This window comes from Girardinichthys multiradiatus, chromosome 11 (assembly GCF_021462225.1).
Source record: "Girardinichthys multiradiatus isolate DD_20200921_A chromosome 11, DD_fGirMul_XY1, whole genome shotgun sequence".
NCBI lineage: Eukaryota > Metazoa > Chordata > Actinopteri > Cyprinodontiformes > Goodeidae > Girardinichthys > Girardinichthys multiradiatus.
This window is the reverse complement of record NC_061804.1, coordinates 9,433,581-9,458,866: the sequence shown is the minus strand read 5'-3', so window position 1 is coordinate 9,458,866 and position 25,286 is coordinate 9,433,581. Positions and strand designations below refer to the sequence as shown.

General features: G+C 39.4%; 1 protein-coding gene across 1 annotated transcript in view; it reads right to left on the bottom strand.

Annotated features, from left to right (window-relative positions):
* LOC124876302 (F-BAR and double SH3 domains protein 2-like) overlaps nucleotides 1–25,286 on the bottom strand; it is a 56,423-nt gene that overhangs the window by 28,035 nt on the left and 3,102 nt on the right. The window contains exons 2-10 of the mRNA XM_047378954.1: nucleotides 24,429–24,526; nucleotides 18,700–18,745; nucleotides 14,612–14,688; nucleotides 11,859–12,003; nucleotides 9,640–9,773; nucleotides 5,915–5,969; nucleotides 5,693–5,821; nucleotides 5,483–5,605; nucleotides 2,423–2,518 (exon numbers count right to left, since the gene is read on the bottom strand). Coding sequence (XP_047234910.1) covers nucleotides 2,423–2,518; nucleotides 5,483–5,605; nucleotides 5,693–5,821; nucleotides 5,915–5,969; nucleotides 9,640–9,773; nucleotides 11,859–12,003; nucleotides 14,612–14,688; nucleotides 18,700–18,745; nucleotides 24,429–24,526 — 903 coding nt within the window. The remainder of the gene's footprint in view (nucleotides 1–2,422; nucleotides 2,519–5,482; nucleotides 5,606–5,692; nucleotides 5,822–5,914; nucleotides 5,970–9,639; nucleotides 9,774–11,858; nucleotides 12,004–14,611; nucleotides 14,689–18,699; nucleotides 18,746–24,428; nucleotides 24,527–25,286) is intronic.

Here is a 25,286-nt window from a genome sequence, read left to right as displayed (position 1 = left end):
CTGGGCAACATAGAGACACACAGGACAAACAACAAGGCACACATCCATTCATACCTAAGCGTCATTTAGAGACCAATTACCCCAACAGTCAGGTTTTTGGGCTGTGGGAGGAAGCTGGAGTACCCAGAGAGAACCCATGCTGCACGGGAAGAACATGCAAATTCCATGCAGAAAGACCCCCGGCCAGGAGTTGAACCCAGGACCTTCTTGCTGCAAAGCAACAGTACCAACTGTGCCACCGTGCAGCCCGTCAATTCAATTCAATTCTATTTGTTTATATGGCATCTATTCACAACACATGTTGTCTTAAGGCACTTTACAAAGTCAATTCCAAGTCAACTACATACATTCAAATTGATTCTAGTTATCAAGCAGTGCAGTCAAGTTCACTATTATTCAAATTGGTTCAAAAGGTTTAAAGGAAACCCAGCAGATTGCATCCAGTCAGTGACTTGTAGCATTCACTCCTCCTGGATGAGCATGTAGAGACAGTGGACAGTCACTGGTGTTGACTTTGCAGCAATCCCTCATACTGAGCATGCATGTAGCGACAGTGGAGAGGAAAAACTCCCTTTTAACAGGAAGAAACCTCCAGCAGAACCAGAACCAGGCTCAGTGTGAGCGGCCATCTGCCACGACTGACTGGAGGTTTCAGCAGTGTTTAGAAAACTCTACATGATGTTTGTGATGGTAGGACAGATGGTAGGATTTCTGTTCTGGCATTTAGGCCGGTAGCTATTTTCATATGTAGCCATTTCGTGCCTTACTTATACGGAATGTTCTCTTTTTCCATTTTGAAAATAATATAAAACAGGCGTGTTTTTAATGTCATGTTTATACACCAGGGAAACAGAAGGTTTTGGATAATTATTTAAAAGTTCAGACACTGTTTAACTTTACAAGGTAAAGAAAAAGTGTAAAACTAGTGACATAAAAAAACAATTATTTTTTCAGAGTTTAAATAACCATGCTGAACAAATGTATTAAAGGTGTTACTAAATATAGTGAAAATATACAACCACCATAACAACTGAATTTATTTCAAAGCATTTTGCACATCTTTAGCAGTGGTGCCAAAAAACATACAGGGTGCATTAAATGTGGCTCGTTTTGGCTCTTCTCACCATGTCAGAGAGGGTGAGAGCTTCAGAAAACAACAGCTGTTGTTCAGCATGAAACGATGACCCAGATTTGGTCCCACAGTCAGCTTTTATTCCCACACTTCAGAGAAGTTGTGCAGCGGCTACATGTGGGACAGCTGTTGCTGAAGTCAGTGGAGTCACACATACAAAACAAACAGTGTGAAGAGTTTAGATGAAAACCGACTTTACATTCAGCAGCTTTGATTATCATCATGATTTGGGAACTGCTGAGAGGTGAAAATGATCTATCTGTTGAGGCCAAAAGAAAATATTTAAATGTGGTCATATGCAAAACCACACATCGGATTTCTCTTTTTAGGCTCTCCTCTGATTTCACAACTACAATTTACATTATAGATAATTACTGGGTGATAATTACACATGACGTCTAACAGCAGCTGATCATATCAGGGCCACATGGGGCCTATCAGCAGACTGGTGGTTTCCCATACCGGGTTGGCAATGGAAATCTGACTTTTCAAAGCACAGTTCACAACCTTACTCTTACCTTTATTTTGTTAAAGCTGTAGACTCTGTTGAAGGTCTACAGGTCCAGTTTAACATAAATTTAAAGTTGTCTAAAGTCCAGAAAGTAGTGAAATGGCCCTTTTTCAATGTTTGAATGGAGCTGCATTGAGTCAGTAAATCAAAAACCAAAATATTGATGGTTAAATTTGGTTTTGATGCTTCAAATCAAAGACAGCACTTACTAGACATCAATGAAAGACAATAAAAAGGTCTAGAAAAATCCAGACCTCATAGGGACCCTGATTAAAGCCATAAACACAACAAACAGACATAAATACTTGTTCCGCATCCCACTGTGTAATAAACCCACACACCTCAGTTTGGAGGCACAGACAAGTATTTATCTGGTAAAGCTGCAGTTAGGCAAACAAACCAAAAAATGTCCATTTTTGTTCTTGATTCAACAACTTACAGATTGTGCAACTGAATACCTTATTTACAAGATAAAATCATCACTATGACTGTATGTGTTACGTTCTTTAAGTTGCAGATGGAAACACAGAGTTTCGCTCATTAGTTCTGCACATGTCCACAGGTTAAAGTCAGTGGATTTGTTTGTATGAACATATGTACCTTTCAACACCTAGAGGTTAATATGTGAGGTTTGTGTTGTAAACCTGCCTACAAAGAGGTGTTTGCATCTAAAACATCTCCAACATGAATCCCAACCTTTCTTTTCTCTTGGAGGAGACGACTCAGAAATCCTCTGATCAATGAAAGGCAGACAAATGAGCAAGAAACGTAGCATTTACCGCGTCTGAGTCAACGGGCTGATACAGGAAATCTGAGGCTTGTTGAAACATGGGATTCTTCTGCACAAACATCTGCTGATGAAACTCCTGGAGAACCTGCAAATACAAATACAAACACATAAGTGTATTGGTACAAAACCTAACAATGCTCAATATTTTTACACAAATACCCCCTGTGGAGTGAAGTCTGGAGATCAGCCTTTCTGAAATTTTACGCATTAAGTGCAATGTTCAGGAACACGATCTTTATCCCACCACCGAGATACAAAACCTATAAGATCTTAAAGAGATGCAGAAACTCCAACATAGAAGTTTAACTGAATTGTTTTGGATTAACTGCTATTAAAGTTTGTTTCTCTTAAGCTAGAAGGCTCTAAATGTGAAGACATGTATTTATTTCAACTTGAACATAATGTCTCCTTTTACACAAACTGTTTCTGTGTACAAACGGGAAGCTCCTGCTCGGAGATGTGACCCAGACTGCACCCACTGCTCTAGTTCATATTCGACGCTGAAGAAACAAAAATCCCTCTTTGGGTGCAACGAGGCAAGATGACTCAAACAAATATGACTGGAAGAAGCCGACGTCAGCCTTGGATCGTGTAACTGAGCAGAACCAAGTAACTAGACCCGCTTGAGTTAATGAGCAGAAACTGAAGCAGCAGAGTTCAGCTCACAAGGCCAAAGGTTCATTAAACGTATAATAATTTACACATTTTTACTTCTTTTTAAAACTAAAACTCCTTTTTACCATTTCATCGTTGATCTCATTCAGATTATGTTATCATATGATAATTAATAAGGTTGAATTTGTCTGACATGTAATTATAGGGTCCGACTAATCTTTATACTTAGCCACATTTATTTTTTGTGTGATGTATTTAGAGCTTTTCAAACAATCATCTGTCGACTAAAGATTTGATTAACTGATTCATCTAAAAGATACGTTTTTGTGCAAAAAAACATTTTTTACAACAAACTATAATTTTAAAAACTGAACAAAGGTTAGCAATTTAAATAATGAATTGCATTCATGTTCAATAAATTTGATTATTGAACAGTTCAATTATTTCAGTAACAGTTCACTAAGCGAAACACATTACACAGAATAATTACACACAAGCCTTTATTTCTGTTAAATGATCATTTTCAGCCAATGAAAACAACATTTAAGATTAGAATATTACCTTAGATTAATAAAAACATTTTAATACAGAGATGTGGGCTTAATAAGAAATATGTTTAATACCTGCTTAAACGTTATTTGTTTTAAAAGCTTCCTTTAATCTGACAAACGAGCCTCATCGGACCGCAGACTCTAATTAATTAAATATGACTGTATATATAAAGTTTCACCAGCAGGACAACAAAAACTAAATTAAGCCCTTATTATTTATGTATATGCAAGTAAAAAAGCCTGAGTATTAAGAATGCCAGAAATATGTTCTTCATCAGTTTGTCTGGGTTACATTTAATCATTTAAATATTAACATCGTCTACGCAATTAAATGTTATCATAAAGAGATGAAGTAAAACTGATTTAGGCTTTTTGTACCAAATCTGCTCAAAACTTGTGGTTCTCTCATACTTTATACCCCTTCAGTCTTTGATCACACAACTGGGCTCGTTTGGTACGAATCAGATGATTTATCCGCCATGTTTGCTTTAAAAAGATCAGCATGGACCGAGCCAGCCAATAACTGAAGCCGAACTCGGCTGATGTGTGCAGCCTGACCCCACACACACACACACACACACATCATTATGTTGATGAATCACAACAGGGTACATCGGGATATTTTATTTGTTTATTCTGGCATCGTCTTCCATACATTTTTGAAGAGATCAAAAAAGAGAAATTACTAAAGAGGGACAAAACTAATGTGTAAATGAAATTATTTTCCAGGGTCACAACTGGTTTCATTAGGTCAAAGTTCTTAGGAAATATAAAAATATTTTATTAGCACAGAGCTAAACTAGTTCCAGAGGAAGTAAACCCAGTGTTCCTTCATCATTGTTTACAAAATAACAATGATTCTTGTTATTATGTGTAAAAACCAAACGAAAACTCTTCTGTTTGGGTCAGTTTTTAAATGCGGAGATGACTGACAGACTGATTTTTCTGACATTCTGGATGTTTGAGCAGAAAACATTGACCTAGTCAAGTTTTATTATCTATATGTCCCAAATAAGACAAAACAACATGGCGCTGAGATTTACCTCACATTTAGCAGTGTGGTAAAGGACTGCTCTGCCATTTTTCTAACCATATTATATATTAGCTATAATGACTGCTTTAAAACACTGTAATTTCTGATTCCTTTGTTTTGTTTGTAAAAGTAAAAAAACAACTGAGTCATTACACTAAAAGCCAGGTAACCAGCCCAGTTGAAGAAACTTGGATCCAGTTAAAACCCTGATTTAAAGGGTCTTCAGATGGAAAATAATAGTAATAATATTAATAATAATAATCAAAGTCAAATTCAATGCTTTTCCAGATTTTTAAAGCCTGCAAAGGAAACTGCTTTTTACCGAATGAATCCTACTCACAATAATAAAAAAAAAAAACTAAATCAGATTAGATACTAGATTTAAAGAAGATATCAACCTAAACCTATAAATGAAAACACTGTGGCTCATTAACATACCAAGTATTAGAGAGAAGCTGCTAGATAACCTTCAGCTTGGTGAAATAAATGGTTAATTTCCTTTAACTGCAGCTGTTGCCTTTGGTAAATACAGTGAAATGTGTCCTAATGTCTGACCTTTGACTGTTTCTTTAAGCTCATTTCAACCACAATGCAACACAGGAGGAGAGACTTCACCCTGAGGGAGCAGTTTCTCTATAAAAACACTTTAGATAAGGCTGCTTCTTTAGAGTTAAACAGCAACTTTTCAAGTCACAGCAAATAAAACCCATCAAACAGGCTTCTTAGTTTTAACCGCATAATGCAATAATTAATTTCAAGAAAAATAATAAATGATGCCCTCTTTGATTTCATGTTTAGGCTGTAGTTCAACTATAACCTGGCAGCTTAAACCCAAAGTGAACAAACTCACCCCGTTTGAGCTGTTCAGCAGCTGGCTGAAGGAGTTGTGCACAGCCTGGAATGTTTCCAGCTCAGTCTGGCAAAGTGAGACCAGGTAATCTTTAACCTGCTCGTAGATTCTGCCATCTAAGACCTGCAGACATGGGAAGAACAGAAAGTGTGGTTACCTTTGCAGGACATGCTACAGTCATTCAGATCCTGTTTGGGCTTGTGGCCTCACCTTGATGCAGTCCATCAGGTCTGTGCTGTAATACCGCTGCTGGTGAGCATTGGAGGATGCGAGTGTGAGAAGGTAGTCATTTCTGGCATGCGTTGCTTTGGAGTTGCATTCACTCCTCTTTGTTTTCAGCTAAAATAAAACAAACTTACACTGTTAGTGGATCTCAGCACAGAGACATGTCTAAATAATAAGCAGGAGCCCTTTTAAGTGTCATTATCCTACCTTTACACTGGCCCTCTGGAGACTGGAGCGTGACTGGAAGAGACTTAGTTTCGACCTGAAAAATAAACAGTAAATTGGTATTTACAAATTTATACAAGATAAATTAACAATGAAAAAATACTTTTATTTATTTGTTACATTTGCAGTGAATATGTGGTTTAAATTAAATCAAATAAGCACAATTTCCAACCACCAAATCATGCTAAAGAAAAGCTAAACAAATAATACACAGTGCTGAGCAAAGTTGTTTTTAGTTTTGCCTCCAAAAAACTAGGGGTGCACGATATAACGATATCTCTGCATCAACATTGATATTGCCCAATGTGAGTCATTTTTCAACATATCGGTATTGGTCCGATAAGTACAACTGGGCCAATGTTAACAACCGATGTTTATTTCCATCTTGATGCCATTTGTATTTCTGGAGGCGGAGGGTTTTGGCCGTGTGGTATCTGTTAGGTCATGTGACAGTGATGCAGCACATGACTGTGGAAAGTTTAAGTCATGTCAGTGGTGAGGTCATTTTTACAGAATGTCGAAAGGGTAGGGAAACATTTTTATATATATATGTATATATATATAAAAAACTGGTAAATATCAGACATCGGCCAAAACAGCAATTTTAATACAGGATATCGGCCTTCTTCATACCGGCGCATCTCTTATCAAAGACAAACTTCTCTGAAATTGGGTTTCAAAATCGGTATAAAAACAGAAAAGATGAAAAAAATATATCTTTAGAAAGTATAACTGTTGATGAAACCACTTAAGGTGATTTAACATACACCCAACAGCCACTTTATTAGGCACACCTTGCTAGTACAGGGTTGGCCCCCTTTTTCCATTAAAAGTACCCTAACTGTTGGTTGGTGGCGTAGATTCAACACGAGGTCAGAAACGCCACAGACAACAGATGCTGGTTCATATTGACAGGATACCATTACACAGTTGCTGCCGATCTGTCGGCAGCACATTCGTGAGAATCTCCTGTTCCACCACATCTCAAAGATGCTCAACCTTGTGACATGCCCGAAGGAACCATCAGAAGATGGGTACGCGTGGTCATAAAGAGACAGGCATTGTCAGCAACAATACTCAGGTAGGCTGTGAGGCTTGAACGATGTTCAGCCTTAACATTTGACCTTGAAATGTTTTACAGTCAGCTATTGTCCAGTTTTGGTGAGTCTGTGTGAAATGTAACCTTAGTTTTCTGTTCCTAGCTGACAAGGGTGGCACCTTGTATTCTTCTGCCGTTGTAGCCCATCTGCTTCAAAGTCCCACGTGTTCATCGATGTTATCCTGCATTCCCTTGGTTAGAAAGTGTGGGTATTTAAACTACTGTTGAGTTTTTATCATCTGGAACCAGTCTGCCTATTCTCCTCTAACATCAACAAGGCTGAGCAACACATCGAATCTCAATCACCGTAATGCCAGTAAATGCAACATTGCAAAAACAAAGGACTCCTTGCATGCAATATTTGGTAGGATACTATATCTCAAGTGTGATGCTGTGCATATTAATAATATATTTGATTCATTGGTTCTGACTGCCCTTAATGACCAAACCTGATCTATAATTTTAGTTTCAGTGGCCGAGATGCTAAAGCTCACAGAGGATAGCAAGGACATTACGGAACGGTTAACAAAGAAGACTCAGAAAATGTGGGTTAATCATATAAACGTAATTGTCACAATTTTCAGCTAAATATATTATGCTTCTAACATTGTGCAGCCTTAATAATCTATCAACATCAGAGATGGTTGTGCATTGAATTCCCAGTAGATCAGCAGTTTGTGACACACAGACCAGCCCATCTGGCACCAACAACCACGTAAACTTCAAGTTTACTCCAAGTCGTCTTTACCCCGTCTAGACTTCTAACTCCACCGAGTTGCTGCCATGTAACTGGCTGACTTGTTATTTACACTAACTAGCAATGGAACAGGTTCAGCTGAGAAACTGGCCAGTGAGTTTCTGTGCACATTCAAGCTTATTGAAAAGAGGGAATATGTCTGCAGTAGGGCGGCAACTTATGATTACTTTGCTAATTGATTAATATGTCGACTTTTTTTTATTTTTTATAATCTGATAGCAAAACTTGTTTATAGGAGATTTTGTACAGAATTTAACACTGGTGAAGCTAAAACGATGTCATTTGAGTTCTGAATAGAGCATATTTACAGACAAAGTAAGTTATTCATGTCAAATTCAAAATTTATAAATATATGTTTTTCTACAGTTTTTGCTTAATTACTTCCCTGAGTGGGTTGTTCTTTCAATAAATGGCATGTTTTATTGTCTGTATACTCCTGTTAACTATTATAGGACTACTAAATTAGTTGACGATTATTTCAATAACTGATTATTCACAATTAAACCAATTAATTGTTTCAGCCCTAGTCTGCAGGGAATGCAGGTTCAATATTTAATTTTAAAATAATGCACCACACCCACTTAATACAGTGTAATTATATTTTAATTAATTACATGGTAATTAAATTTATTTTTAATTTCATAAACACACTTGGAAAAGGCAGACATATGAGTAAAATCCACATACAATGCTGCCAAACTTTAGTTGTGACATGGCAGATCTTGGACCCCTCTGAACTCTCTAATGTCCACTTCAGGGGGACTGGCCCCTCAGGTTGGGAATACCTGTATTAAGATACCAGTCAATTTTTGTTCACCTGGGATTGTTTTCATTGAACTTTATTTTCCGATTAGGTTCACTTTCTTGCTTTTTGCTTAATGTGCAAAGTCCCTCATCCCTCAAACACATGAATCAACAAAAAGTGATAGAATATACATCAGATTTGCTACACATGTATCAAAAAACTGAAAATAAAAATAGCAACTTATTTCTTGTAAAACCAAAGATAAAACATTTGTCATTACCTGTGTGGAAAAGACTGCACCACAACAGCAGTATAGATAAATCAGGTTATTTGTATGTGGGTGTTTGCTCACAGCATCCCAAAGAAAACAATATAACAAGAACAAGTGGCTCTCAAGATTTGAATCTCTTCTGAAAGCATTTCTTTTCCATTTTTGTGGCACTAGTGGCCTTTTTTTTTTTTTTTTTAAAGCAGGCAGACAGGAGGTGGAGTGGAGAGAGGTGGAAGACATGCAGCATAGGTCTCCGGAGTCGGGACTCGAACCCGGGACAACTGGGTCAACGACTGAGGCCTCCATTTGTCGCAGGCCCCTGAAAGCATTTCCTTACGAAGCCGAGCCGCAGCTTTTAAAAACTAGGTACTGATGGGCACGGCGCTGGTGGTGCAGGGGTTGAGCGCGCTACCATGTGCAGAGGCTATAGTCCTCGATGCGGGTGTCCCGGGTTCGAGTCCCGGACCCAGCGACCTTTGCCGAATGTTTCCCCCTCTCTTTGCCCTCTCTCCTGAGTCTGACTGAGAAACTTGGTCTATCTGGAAACCATGAAGAACTGCGTTAAAAATCGGTCAGAAAGTGCATAAGAGCTTAGGTTCAGACATGCACAGTCAGGGAGTACATCACTCATTGTCTGTTATGTTTTGCAGAGTAGAAAGCTGAGCAGTATGAATAAAATGGGAATTTTATGTGCATCCTGTAGTGTGATCTGTTTTACAGGAATAGAGGCCAAACTGATTTTAACACAACACTTAATTCTTTGTCTCCGACTACAAGCATATAGATAAAACGGTTTTGACCGCTAAGAGATAAAAAAACATAATTGGGATTGTACTTAGTCTCGAACTCGGTCTTCTCTCGGACAGCCTGTGCCATAGTCTCAGCCTCCTGATACTTCTTCCTGCTCTTGGTCAGCTCCTTCACAGAGTCCTGCAGCTCAGCCTGGATCACAGTGAGCTGCTCAATGCACTGAGACAAACAGAGAACGTCACATTCATGCAAACTACTTCCAGCAGTGAATCACCTGGAAAAATATGCAAATGCCCTTTATTGGAATCCACAAAAACTGATTAAATTACAGATATCCTGGCATGTGTGACATACAGCAAATATAAAGACATCTCCCAAATGCCAAAGGCAAAGAAGAGCAGCATTGTAGGCTGTGGGGAGTGGAACGTGGCCAGCAGAAACAGAAGAGCAGCTCTTCTAATATTTCCGAGCAGTGCCGGCTCAGAGCAAAGGAAACCTAAAGACCTAAAATGTATTCCTTTCCCTTCACAACTTCTTGCGCTACAACCCCAAAATATGTATTTTCTGAAAATTTCATGTGGGAGACCAAAATGATGTTCTATTTACAAACCCCACAAACAAAAATCTGAAAAGTGTGGCCAGTATTTGTATTCAGCTTCCCAAAGTGAATACTTTATAGAACCACCTTGAGCTGCAGTTACAGCTGCAGGCCTTTTGGGGGATGTCTCAACCAGCTTTGCACATTTAGAGGTTAAAATTTACCCATTCATTCTTTAGCAAAATGGCTCAATTTCAAAAAAAAAGAAATACCGTATTTTCCGCACTATAAGGCGCACTTAAAAACCTTTAATTTTTTCAAAAGATGACAGTGCGCCTTGTAATCCGGAGCGCCTTATATATGGATCAATTGGTTAATTGGTTGATCCATACTGGTTGTACACGGCGCTCTGTCAAAATGTTTCAGTACGACTGGTAAACTACAAAGCCGCACCGCTTGCAGCATTACGGCTACCGTAGTCAGGGGCGTCGCCGAAGTAATAGCGGTAAACACCTGTACTGTGCTTACTCCTAGTACAACACCACTTGTGTGTGTATAATGTTTGAATGTACTAACGTTTAATTTAGTGCATCAAACTGTTTCTTTTACGTGTTTACTGAATCAGGGAAAATAGTTCAATTCTATTGATCATATAATGCCAATTAGTAAAAAATTGTCTAAGTAAGCCCGGGTGATTACACCGATTTTGTATAAAGCCCTCAACGGGAGAAAGCATGTGGCGACAGTAGACAAGAAGAAGCCTCTAAGTAAAAACTGGTTGGGCTACATTATTGGTCTTCATGATGCTGTCTGGCTGGACGCTGACCTTCACAGAACAGCTGGATTTAATCTGGGTTTAAATTACGAAGACAGGCTCCAGTGGTTGCACTGTATTTTATTTAGCGGCATCAGAGAAAAGGGGGCAGAACATATTAATATCGGATATCGATATCGGCCCAAGTTTTCATATCAGTGCAAGTGACAAAATGAGCAACTTATGTCCTTAAACAGCGAATGATTCAGTTTTCAGTTGTATACATACACCCCCCCCCATTGAGAAAAAAAGATAAAACTGTATCTGGTTCTCAGAACATTATATCATGACAGACCATTTTACACTCACTAAGCTGTGTTTTAGTGCTGACTCTGCCCTCAATTAACACCTCTTTAATCTTCTTTTTCCACTACTTTTATTAGCTGTGGTTGCCCCCCAATGATGGCATGTGTTTCAGTAAATCTCACTCTTTTTAAATGTCAGCGCAGCACATCAGGAAGCATAATGTTTAGAATTAGGCTGTTCCCGACGCTCTATAAATCAAACAAGCTCCACATCTGGCAGACAACCTTTTAAGACTGGGTCAGAGTTTCGCACTTTTTCAGTTCAGCTCCGATGACGGAAACAGATCTCTGTTTAAAAACGTCGGGATTCTGTAGGTGTTCTGTGTGATCTTCAGTGAGAAAACTGCTTTTTGTGGCTGGTTGAAAGAGAAAGAAAAGCAATTTTTCTCTTCATCTTCCGTGAAGATCACCAGTGTGTGTGAAAGCCTCCACGGTATATTTAGAGTCTTCAAATGCAAATACTCCAACATATTTACAGAAAGATCAAACTTTATTTAAAGTCTAACCCAGAAAAAAGATCAGTTTGCAATGATGCTAACTTCTGTAAACCAAACAGATTTTGTATGGCGACAGCAGGGATGTACACATTAAACAAAAAACAGAAGTGAGTGAAACCAGAGCAGAGTTGAGTAATTGACCTGAGTTACCTTCCTGAGCTGCTGCTCCTTCTGTAGTCGTGCCATCTTGGCTGGATCCGCGATCTGGACTTTATAGTTATCACAAGCACCGAGTCTGAACTGGGTGGCCTGGACGGTACCCTCCAGATATGCCCTCCATACACAGAACATGTTCCTAAAAAGAAAAAAGTGGAATACATGCAGGAATTGAATGTTTATACATTTACACTCTCTTCCAAGAATAATCAGCGATTAGTTTAAGAATAGAGAACAAATAAAGACACACGGTAAATCATGACCGCATCTTAGTGCAAAAACCTAAAAAGCAGTTATCTGCTATACCATTTCCGTCTTACGTTTCCCACATGTGAAAAGACAGAAAAACAGTTGCAGTATGTTGTGGGGTTTTATTTACCTGGAAGACAAGCTTTGAAACATAATCAAAACTCTGGGTTCCGAATGAGAAGATTTTCAGTCAGAAATCAGATTTCAGATACTTACTGGAAACCTTCATTTGCCAGCATTTTAGGTAACTACAAACCTAAACTGCAACAAGCTTAAATGCTATATTTTACTTACATTTATTAACCTATGAATTCTTTTAATAGTCTTATTTCCTTTTTTTAGTTTCAGTTTCAGGCTTGAAAGGTAAAGAACATCAGAGCAACTGGTTTCTTTATTTTCTTTGCATCTAGAGTCACGCAGAGTAATTTTCTGCTGCAGACACATGCAGGTTAAAAAAATAAGCTGCCAAACACATTGATCTAAACTACCATGTTTAATACTTCCACGTTTGTCTAAATGTGGGAACAGATCAAGAACGTCATTGAAAATCTTATTTCAGTAATTAAACTCCACACAGAGAGTGATATTTTAGTTTTGATGATTCTGGCTCAGTTATATAAAACCCCAAATTCTTTCTCAGAAAATTACAATATTATATAAGGTCAAAAAGGTATTTTTAATACTGAAATGTGGTTTTACTGAACAGTATATCTATTTTATATACAGTTTCTGCCTTCAATACTTGGTTGGGGCTCCTTTTGCATGAATTACTGCATCAATGCAGCGTGACATGAGGTGATCAGCCTGTGGTTCTGCTGAGGTGTTCAGGAAGCCCAGGTTGCCTCAGGTCATCTGCATTGTTGAGTCTGGTGTCTCTCATCTTCCTCTTGACAATAGTCCATAGATTCTCTGTGGTGTTTGGGTCAGACCAGTCCATTTACCATTGCAGCACACTGACACCATGCTCATTAAAGCAGGTATTGGTACTTTTGGCAGTGTGGCCAGTTCTTCTCAGCAGAAGGAGGCATGAAGTGCTCAAAAGTCTCCTGGATAGCTGCTCTGACTTTGGACTTGATAAAACCCAGTGGACCACAACCAGCAGATGACATGGCACTCCAAATCATCACTGACTGTGGACACTTACTGCTTGGCCTCCAGAAGTGTGGATTCTATGTCTCTTTACTCCTCTTCTAGACTCTGGTACCTTGACTTCCAAATGAAATGTAAACTTTACTTTCGTCTGAAAAGAGGACTTTGGGCCACTGATCAACAGACCAGTCCATTTGCTGCTTGGCTCAGGTAAGATGCTTCTGACATTGTCTTTGGTTAAGGAGTTGCTTAACACAAGGAAAATAATAGCTGTAGTCTATGTCCTGGATACATCTGGATGGTGCCTCTTGAAGCTCTGACTGCTGGTACAGTTCACACCATAGGAATCCTCTCCCAAACGCTTGAATGGGCTTTGCTCCACAAACCTCTAAAGGCTGCAGCTATCCCTTTAGCTTGTGCTCCATTTTCCTTCCACTCAATTTTCCATTAAAATGTTCAGCACTCCGTGAACAGCCAGCGTTTTGTTTTAACAATTAATTTTTGGGGCATATCTTCCTTGTGAAGGTTGTCAGTGGCTGTTTGCAGCCCTCCCCATGATTGTGTAGGCTGAGGTCAGCATGGTCATTGGATAATACATCTGTATCGATAATCGTTTTTTGGTCCTGTGTGATATTCTAATTTCCTCAGAAACTGAATCTTGGGTTTTCATCATCTGTGAGCTAGAACCATCAAACCCAATAGAATAAACACTTAAAATACTAAATTATTATTTATTCAGCTGTAGGCTGCTGGGAACCCATTTAGTTAAAGTACCGGATCCAAAGTATTAAAAATATTCCCTCTTGTGGGGACTTCAGCAACATGCTGAGGTAAAACAATACCATAAAATGTGATTCACTGTCAAATCTCAACTACAGGAATAGATTTTCTTGGTGCCAAGTTGCAATTTTGTGTTCTGAGAAACAATTTAAAGCAAAAATGTTTTAAGTTTTTAATACAAAAAATGTAAAGCATTTTGAAATCAGTCATGTAATAAAATCCCAGCCGGCTTTAACCTAAAACAATCCAAATGAATGAGCCTAAAGTCAAACTGCCTCATTCTTTCAGTTTTTACAGAATAACATAAAGACTGGTTTATCTACTGCTCATGAACGGTAGTCCTAACCAATAAATGGTTTTTGGGAACCATCAGGTGGGTTCTGCATTGAATCACAAACATAAAACATTTCAACAGATAGGATAACAATTTATGTTTCTATAAAAGCAATAAACTCTTTAAACAACTTCAGTGGCAGGTTACAACTCATCAGGAAGAAAAGAATATGAACAGCAACAGAAATACATCAGCTGATAAATGTTTTCGCAACAAACAATTTTTTATGAAAATTAAAAGCACAAACACACAAATGAGTCAGAACAGGCTCATGCGGCCTGGAAATAAGAGGTACCTGTGATCTGCTTGTTTTTCTGCAACACTCTCCGGCCATTCTCTCTTCAGATACTGATTTGCCAACTTCTGGAGAGCCTGAAGGAGAACAAACAAGAAAAATAGAAGTTGGGAATAAACTGAACCAGCATTTTAACCATTTCAACCATAAGCCTATTTAAGTTCTCTGCTCAGATGCTGCATGCCCATAATCGAAAATAGTTTGTTCACCGATAAAAACATCTTTTCATGGCAAAGGTAAGACAAATTTCACAACTGTTTGTCGAAGCGATTTCTGTCGTTACCTTCTAGCTTCTTCCTGTTACTTTGTAGAGCGTTGTGATAAATAACGCTGAAATCTGTGGGGTTTGATGTTGTCTGTTCAGTATGAAGTATCATAGTGGTAGAGCCAAAAACATGGGGAGTGGATCGACATGGAGAAGATTTATGAAGTTTGATATATAATAATTTATTTAGCTTTATACAAGTTGTATTTGGGACAAAAATTATCTTTACACTGGTGATCAGAGCATCGATTCACACAATGTTTGCCAAGTGCTTCTGAAAGTCCCTGAGATGGTGGACTGTCGGGTTTAAACGGTTAAGGGTCTCAGTTTTATACGAGAGGGGGACTCCATGGTCTTATTCTCTGAGACCCTAAATGTTAACACAAATTACAAAGAGGATAGTGACAAAAATAACTAATTCACTGCAACTATTGTATCTGAGAAGCTCCATTAGTTTTGATGTTTGTTTACTAGCTCCCCTCTCATTTAAAATAACCTCATTCCTCACAGAACAATTGAATCACAGCCAGCTGTTAAAATCTATAACGCTTCTCAAAACAGGGCAACAGATCGAAAGCACAACAGCAGAAATATACGTAAATCTGGGTATTATTTATAAAGCACTACGTAACAAACATGTATAACCAAAGTGCTGCACAGGAAGAACAATATAAGTAATAATAAAGTAGTAAAAACACAAAACAATACAAGAATGCATAAGTAACAAATTACAGTAGCAGCTGGGTCTGTAAAAGTCCCCAGACGGTGAGCAGCTCATATATGGATCGGTTCTGGGGCAGCAGCAACAAGATTTTAAAATCAATCATGCAGCTAACAGGAGGCCAGAACCGGAGTTATATGCACCGTTCTGTAGCTCCTGTTAGCAGCAGCATTTTAAACAAAATTCCCAATGACACATGAAGTTTTTCCGTTGGCTCTGAGCTAATCTGCATTCACACTCGAGTCCACCAATGGTTTCCTTTTTTTTTTATATATATATATATATTTTTTAATGCAGCTCTTGAGGCCTTTATTTGTCATTTTTTGACAGTAGGTAGACAGGAAAGAGGGCAAAGAGAAGGGAAGACATTCGGCAAAGGTCGTCGGTTCGGGGACCCAAACCCGGGACAGCCGCATTGAGGACTATAGCCTCTGGCACATGGTCACGCCCTTGACCCCTACACCACCAGCGCCGCACCCCACCAATAGTTTCCTTCAGCCGGGGCTCTGATAGTGGTTTGTTTCTTCTGTTTTTAAACAGTAGGCCAGGGTGTCCAAACGTTCAGTCCATATAAAATTAACAAGATGAGCTCCTCAACATTACAGTTATACAATATTCACAATTCAGTTATATAATAACTTTTATAATTGTATAAATAACACAATCAGCAGGTTTTCTAAATTATTTTACATATAAAAAAAAAAAACAGTTATTTTGAGGCCCAACAAGTGTTCATCTATCCTCCTTTTACCTCAAACAGACAGGCCCTGTTTATGTGTTCCTGAAGCAGGCAAGGCCAGGGCCATGAACTCACTGATCTTGGTGATCTCAGTGCCAAAGCTTCAAAGTTGCTACAGATGCGATCATTGTGGGCTCAGATGGAGAGACAATCACCGACTGAGTTGGCCTAATAGACACCCTTGAATAGTGTGATGGGAAAGAGGCATCAGGACGCGTGGGAGGTGAGTACGGCAGAGGAAGAGCCGCACAGTGGAGGACTTCTTAACCACACCGTGTGATATGAATAGCAATCGCCTAATGGTTGAAGCCGCCTGCAGGTGTAAGAGACCAAGGAAAATACCCTTTCAGAGACGGGATTTAAAAGGAGGAGAGTTACTAAAGAGAGCAAACTGTTCCAGAGACAGTCTGACCCACTTACTTGACCACGGCCATAACAAACAGCTCAGACATTTAAATCTTATAGCCAACACAACAAAAACAAACATTCAACTCTCCCTAGGAGAGCAGCTAATTATTATTTTTATTATCAGTGAATGGATTTAATTACCTAAACATTTTGAAAAGCACCAATAACAGACTGGAGTTCAAACTAACTTAAAAAAGACTCTTGAGACCAAAATTATTTCTGTCAAATTATCACTTAAAAGCAGAATATCAGCAAAACATGCCAAACCAAAGAGTGTTTCCCAAATTTCCTTAACATAAAGGATCTACAAGTCCAAAATATCAGATAAATTTCAATTACCCGACAAGAAAGCAACAAAAATTGCTTAATATGCTAATAGAAGATACATGTTTGCATGTCAAAACTGTTTAGAGCCTTGCTGTCCTCAGAATAACTACATACATGGACAACTGTCCAGTTTGCATGATATTTGTACACATGCAGACCAATAGTGAACGTGTAAATGCTGTTGGTTGTGAGCAGAGATGGGGGCAACAGTGTCAACAAGGAAGTTGCCTGAGCCTCCAATGACTCAGTCAAGACAGTGAGGGAAGGACCTCAGACACAAGATTCCTCATAGGCGCATTAGACAGCATTACAAACAACTGCTACAGTTTGAAACAGGTTGTATTGTTTGTCTGCAGGAGGCCTGGTGCCTGAAATTTGTAACAATCCCAACAGCACGACTCAGTACCAGCCCACACTGCCATGGGTACTAAAAGCTGGTCCAATGAACATGATGTTGATGTGCTTGACTGACCAGCAAACTGGCCCGACCAGAACCCCATAGAGAATCTCTGGAGTATTGTCCAGAGGAAGATAAGAGACACCAGAACCAACAATGAAGATGACCTGAAGGGTGCTGTCAAGCAATCTGGGCTTTCGTGAACACCTCAGCAGAACCACAGGCTGATCTCTATGCCAAGCCACACTGATGCAGCAATTCATGTAAAAGGAGCCCCAACCAAGTATTGAGCGCATTTAATGTGCAGCACATGGACATTAGCAGTAAATCAATAATCAAAATTACCGAAAATAAACACTTGCAGCACATCTCTGTGAGCGTAATTAATCTTTATAATATTGAAGTTTTACATTTTGAACTGAATTAGATAATAGTCTAACTTATGGAGATGTAATTGCTTATAATTACACAGAAAAATAAACAATAGGTGTTGAGATGACTGGCTTTTTGTTAATCTGCGGGACGCTGCAAATAATCCTCCTGAACACTAGATATCAGACAGAAAGCAGGCATGTAAGGTCGCTTGGTTAAAAACTACAAACATGGGCGCGGCACTGATGGTGTAGGGGTTAAGCGCGCGACCATATACGGAGGCTACAGTCCTTGAAGCAGCCGTCCCGGGTTCGAGTCCCGGACCCGGCGACATTTGCCGAATGTCTCCCCTTCTTTCTACCCCTCTTTCCTGTCTGCCTACTGTCAAAAAATAAAAATAAAGGCCACTAGTGCCGAAAAAATATCTTTAAAAACTACAAACATGCCCCACTCTTTACAGCTTGTGCACATTCCTCACTGGGCTGAAAAACCAGAACACAGCCAAGTGGGCTAGAGGGGGGTTTTCAAATATTCCAATCATGTCTTCAGGAAGCGGTGGGCAAAAACAAAAACAGAGCAAGGAGGAAACGAGATACTGGATCAGAAGTGGAAGCTACGGATATCTCTGTAGGGATGTTTTTTCTGTGGCTTGTTGACATTCATGGGTTATCTGGCCACAAGTGAACCAAAACCTTTTTAAATGCCACATCCTCAGCCCAGCTGTCAGATGGTGTCTTTCTAGGGCCGTATCATAAAAAAATCTCTATTTTTAGCCACACAAATGACAAGGCGCTACAGTGGTGGTGTTAACGAGCATCAGCAGTGGTGCGAAAAAGACGACAATGAGGACATTATTTACCTGGGCGTAGTCCCTCTCCATAGCTGCCCTCTTCTGACTGAAAGTCCTGCGGAAAAGAAGAGAAACTACAGTGACAATTAAGCATGAGATAACAAATCAAAGAGAGTTTAACTGCTTGTCATTTAAGCGGTCAACTTTAAAGCTTTTCATCACATTACAGTAGCAGAGAAGAAGGATGTAGCTCTACAGTGTAAAACAGATCTACATAAGGCTTGAGCAGACTGTTCTTGATTATCAATATAAAAATGAATAACCAAGAGTTTCAGTTTCCCTCGACAGGCAGGCTTAAAATAAAAAAGCCCCACACCCTTGCACTGCATGACATTAGGATTCAGCAGTGCTGACGTTTAACGCTCCCTCACAAACAAGGAGCACAGATTAAATATTGGCCTCTCTCACAAGTCTCAGCTACAATCACAGCAGTACCACAAATGTAAGCATTAACCGAACGTTGTTGTGCTTTGCTCCCATAACGCTCACGGCAGAATTAATTCCTAGTCATAAATCTGTAGATATCTTATGCATCAACGGAACTGCTGCAGGGCTGCACGGTAGAGCAGTTGGTAGCACTGTTGCCTTGCAGCAAGAAGGTCCTGGGTTCAAATTCTGGCCTCTTTGCATGTTCTGCCTGTTGCATGCATGAGTTCTCTCCAGGTACCCCAGCCTCCCCCCACAGTCCCAAAAAAACTGTTAGGTTAATTGGTCTAAATTGTGTGCGCATGTGCGTCTCTGTGGTGGACTGGTATCTGGACTGCTCCTAAAATAATTAATAAATGTCCGAGCTCACAGCAGAAAGATAAGATCAACAATGCTGTTCTGTATCTTCCTGTACTACAGCTCTCAAAAGGGAAATCTGTATCGGCTAAATCAGCTTCAGCAGGTCAGAGCTGTTTAAAAACTGGAGATCCGGAATTGGCCCGATAATTCTGATATCTAGTGTTTGCACCACATGGCTTTAATGCTACGCATCATTAGTTTAGGAGGGCACAGCAGGAAACGAAGGGAAAAAAAAAGAGCTGGGATGTAAATAAAATGTAAATAAAAAGCATCCACACACTTTGGACCCTACACCCAACCAGATAGTACAATCCAACTGCAGACATGAAAATGCACATGGTCAATAAAATAATAAAATGGCCTTAATGTTAGAATCGGACTGAGAAAAACTAGAGTCACGGTTTAAACTCTTATAAGAAACGTTCAATCCATATAATATATATAATGGGCAGTAAGGATCTTTTTCAACTTAGTGCTGAAACTAAACTACAAACTCAGCTGGAATTTACCTTCAACTCATGACTGTACAGGATGCTTACTGTGGAGTTAGAAGTATTTACTCTATAGTAACTGAATAACACTGTGGTCACTTATACACTGGTAGTGACATAAATGTAGTTTTTATACTGTATGCATGTCTGGAGAAAAGGTCATATGCAGAGGATGCAACACACTAATGCATATAAAGATGCATCAAATTATTTGCAGAAGGATTGCAATTGAATCAGGATGTCAGCAAACATTCACAGCTCTACTAATCAGCTACATTTGCATATATCTGGGTTTTCTTACTGGACCTGACAAAGGCCTTGAGCCGTGATTGTTTTGCTAGACCTTAATGTTACAACGACGAAGCCTTGACAAACTTATTAGCATTAAAAGAAAAGAATCTGGTTTATTTCTCAACAGATAAAAATCCCTGTTTAAAAAGTTACATATCACAAATGTGTAATATCATGAGAAATTTGAGTATTGCAGGGCTGGATGACACACAGAAATCTGTAAATACAGACAAACCTTAAACTATTTAATATTTTATTTACAATACCAGCACCGGGTTTAAGGAGGTTTCACAAATTTCTCATTTCAAACCTGCGTTCTTTTCTAGACTCCGATTTTCCTGATAGTTTTTTGGGATATTTGGTAACAAAACATATACCTCAGATTCTGCAAATCATAAAACAAGACAATTCAGCAGCATGGTACAGCGTTCGGCATCTGGACCAACTTGGATCAGGTCTCTTTAAAAATCCATAACCCTGTTTTATTCAGCACTAAATACAGATTATTTGAAGCACAGTTTGTGATCTGTGGTACCTTTATTTTTTTTATGAAAACAAAAATACAGGGTTCAATGCTTTTTAAATATAATTATACCTACATTATAGCTATATTTTTTCATAAAATCTAATTTTTATCAGTTTCATAATCAAACTCCATACTTTTCCTGATTGCATAGGGACCCTGCTTAACGGAGGAGGTTGCTTTTAGGCATTTTCAGCCGTAGAGACGGCCCTGAAATTAAAATAATTTTTCTGTAACTTTTTGTAACCAAGAGTTTTTTTCTACTTTAATTTTCTTACACAATCACTGCAGTTTATCGTCCGCTAACCCATCGTTCCTGATTCCGATGATCTAGTCTATAAAACATACTCACTGAATCCACTCTCCCAGATTTACTCATTCTGGTTTCTTTTCTTAAATAACTTTTACTCGGGGAAGCTTGTATTAAACTCCAGATGTTTTCAACAGATGAACGTGTTCACCTGGTTTCACAGAGATTAAAAACAGGTCAGACAATCCGCGGAGAAATCTAAGATAAGAAAGCAATTTTAATCCAGGCTTTAAACCTTTTCTGGTTTGTTTATAACACAAAAGTAAACAGGATAATGAAAACTGGAGTGAGGCTTATGAAAACGTCAGAGAAAAGAAGCAGGGTCAGTGCCTTGGGAAAACGTCCTGCAGCAAAATCATCATTAAGTCATTAAACAGTTCCAGACTTGGCTGCCATGCTCCACCCTGACTCTAAACAATCTGACGTACTTCCTGGGAGCTTCAGTCTCTTCCTCGCCGCTGCATTTCCAATGTTCCCTCTCTCCCACTGACCCAACCCCCACTGACCCATCGTTTCCTGCATCTTCCCATGCAGAGCTCTGCTGACAACCATTAGTAGTTTGCAGAATCCTTTCTCGGCCCAGATCAGTAAGTGATCCCTGCCTCGTGCGTGTTGGCAGAGTAGAACATTGATTCTGATGAAGCGAAGTTGCAGAACCTCCCACGGCGAACCATTCGGGGCAGTGAGTGCTGTCAGTTTTATGTCCAGTGTCCAGCTGTTAGGTGGTCCAGAGCTCCAGCACCAACCACGCACAGGAAGTGAGGAGCCAGAGATTGTCTGTTCAACCCAACACCAAGGCACACAACATAACCACAACCTTTGGTGGTTTCCGCCTTTAGAAAGGGCGACACATGAACACAGAGCTGAAGCTGCCTGTGGGGGTTTACAGGTCCTGATTCTAAAATTATACCTAGCTAGGGTGGTGTGGGCAAATCCTGACCCAGAAAAAAACAACACCAAGCTACTTATATATGTGGATATAAGTAGGATACATATATAGATGGAAAGAACTGCCCAGACTACACGGTGCGGTCAAACGTATCAGGCTCCCAGCAGAATAACCCAGTTTTGGTTGTTTTGCCCCAATTAGATGCTTCAGATAATTAAAGATAAAACTGTTTTTGAATTACAATTTAATTTTTGACGAAAACCCAAAATCCAAACCCACCAGGCCCATTGTGAAAAAGTAATTGCTCCCTAAAACAAATAACTGGTTGTGCCACCCCAGGCAGCATCAACTACCATCAACTACCTCCTCCATTCATGGTTCAACTGCCCCCGCTGCATCATGAATTAACTGTGTTCAGCCACATTTTAGGTCCAATTTCAGAAGCCACACCCAGGCCTGATTACTGCTTTAGAATCAAGAATTATCTTCAATAGAACCTGTCTGACAACATGAAGTAGGGGAGTGGTTGGTCTTCCAAAATGACTCCAAGAATCACCCAGGAAGGAGCAAAAGAACCCAGAACAACATCTAAAGCTTAGCAGGCTTCACCTGCCTCAGAAAAAAATAAATCTTGATGATCTCCAAGACTTTTGAAAAAATGTTCTGAGGACTAACGAGACAAAACTGGACCTTAATGGAAGGTGTGTGTCCCGTTACATCTGGTGAAAAACTAACAGCATTTCACAAAAGAACATAATTACAACAGTCAAACATGGTGGTGGTGGTGTGATGGTCTGGGGCTGCTTCAGGATCTGGACCACTTGGTGGAACCATGAATTTTGCTCTGTAGCAGAAAATCCTGAAGGAGAATATCTGGCCATCAGTTTGTGACCTTTAGCTCAGGTACTCTTGGGTTCTGCTGGAGGGTTATGAGCCAGACCACAGCAGCAGGTCCACCTCTGAATGGCATTAATCTCTTCGCCCACCAGTGGTCATAATGTTGGTCCTGATTGGTGTATTTAACCGTCCATCATCTATACCAGCTAATTCTTGGTAAGGTAACAAGTCGAGATGGTCAGTCGGGCTTTTATTGGATCATTCTGAGTTCTGGATTTCTTTGAGGTCTGATCTACTGATCCTGCTGCTTTTACTAAGTAAGAAAAAACCAACAAACATCCAAAAACGTCCAAACTTTGTTTTAAGTGAACGGTTAAATGTAACAAACACTAACCATGAAATAAAGTGTCTGCAGATTCCTTGACAGAATATTAAGGCATTACTGTACAAGACTTACCCAACCACAAGGAGAACAACTAACTACCACAGTGAAAAGCCAGAGCAGCATTTGAACCAGCAACCTCCCTATAAAGGTAACCAGTGTAGCCACAGGGCAGCCCAGTATCTGCTACTGGAAGTTTTAATTAATTTAATGTAAGATTTTAATTCAACCTCCCAGAAGAAAAATATTTAACTCATTTACATTGATTACCAGCTGGGCAAATTAGCAGATTTTATGAGCTATATGTCACAGGACAGGGGGAACATAACAGGGAAGAAAGGTTAACTACTGGCCATGTACCAGAATACTTCTTGGTTAGGACCATTAACTTCCTGTGGTCGTTGCACACGTTGCCTTGGCCTGCAGGCAGCAATCAGAAACTAGACTAAGCCACATGTTAAAACTAGGGATGCACCAATAGGAAAATATGGGCCAATATCGATATCTGACATTGCTGTTAGGGCTGCTAACCAATATTTACTGGTATTATATGCATTTTCTACCCCGTGACCTAATGACCCCACTTCTGACATTGCTTCTCTGCCTCAGTTAAACACCCCCCAGTCCGGTGCTGCATCACTGTCACATGACCAAACAGATACCACATGACCAACCCCTCCCCCACCTGAAACACAAACAGCAACCAGATGAGAATAAACATCAGTTGTTAATTTCAGCCCAGTTCTACTAATGGGACCAATACTGATAAGTCATAGAATGGTTTTTGACGGATCGATATCATCAGCCAAGACCAGTATAAATACCAATATACTGTGCATCCCCAGTGTGAAGATAAATCAAGTATGTTTGGGGACTATGTGTAAGACACCTGCAACACACCTTTGTTTGTCCTTCATGTCAATCCTGCAAAAAAAGTCAAGTTTTATTCACTGCAAATGTTCTTGTCTGGGTTCATATCATATCTATTAAAAACCAATTACTTGTAACTAGGTGCATAAAAGATTTTCTGATGTCTTTACTTTAGAAGGAAACCAAAAAATATTGACATTACTAAGTGTCAAAACAAACCACTGATGAAAAATATTACAGAGAACATTTTAAGAGACAGAAATACATATTCCATATATTATAACGGATACATTTCTACTCTACTGCGTCAATGAGAGGACATCTGGACGATCTGTGAACCAAACAAAGGGCGTGCCTACCTCAGATCTTCCAGCAGGTCACATTCTGTTTGGTGTTTTATCTGTAACTGGCTCATCTGCTCGGCTTGAGTGTGCTTCAGCTCCTGGTTGAGCCTTACCTGCCGAGGAAACCAAACCAGACCGGTTATAATGATGCAAGGATTGTCATATGAACAGCTCCAGGAACGAAGCTTTACTTCAGCTGAGCAGATACGTGATGTCGGTGAAAAAACGAGCTTTTCCCAAGAAGCAAAACAGACACTGTGGTCAGGTGAGATTCTTTGTTCCTGGTTGACTCAGAGGTGGTGGACGTCCCTCGTTATATCTGTGTTTCTGGCAGAGTTTATACTAAACTTCTAAATATCACAGTTCGACCTCAAACCAAGGTCATTTACAATTAAATGAAAGCCATAAAGTAAAGCCCAGAATAATTCATCTTAGACTATTTAAAAGGATTATCAGTTTAAATATATATATTATTTAGATTTGATTTAAAGTTTTCATGTCAAATTATTTATACCCTTCTAATGATCAATGGACACATCTTTATTAACATTACAGCATTCAAACCTTCCCTATCATTGAGAAGCAGCTTTTTACAAGTTTCCACTGATATTTTGATGATTTATATTTGGTGAGGAGCTCCAAAGCTTTGAGACTGGAAGGTTTCTATGCCATCACCCTAATCTTTAGCTCCCTCGACAGATCGTGTACCATATTCAGAACAGTAGTGTGGCTGGGCCGCTCCACCTCGTGAAGATTACTTCCAGTCAGAACAAACATGTTGGTGAATTTAAATCTTTACTTTAAACCTAAATCTGTCGGGGTGAATAATTTTAACTGTGTAGCGTTGCTGTTCTATAAGCAAACAGAAGAACA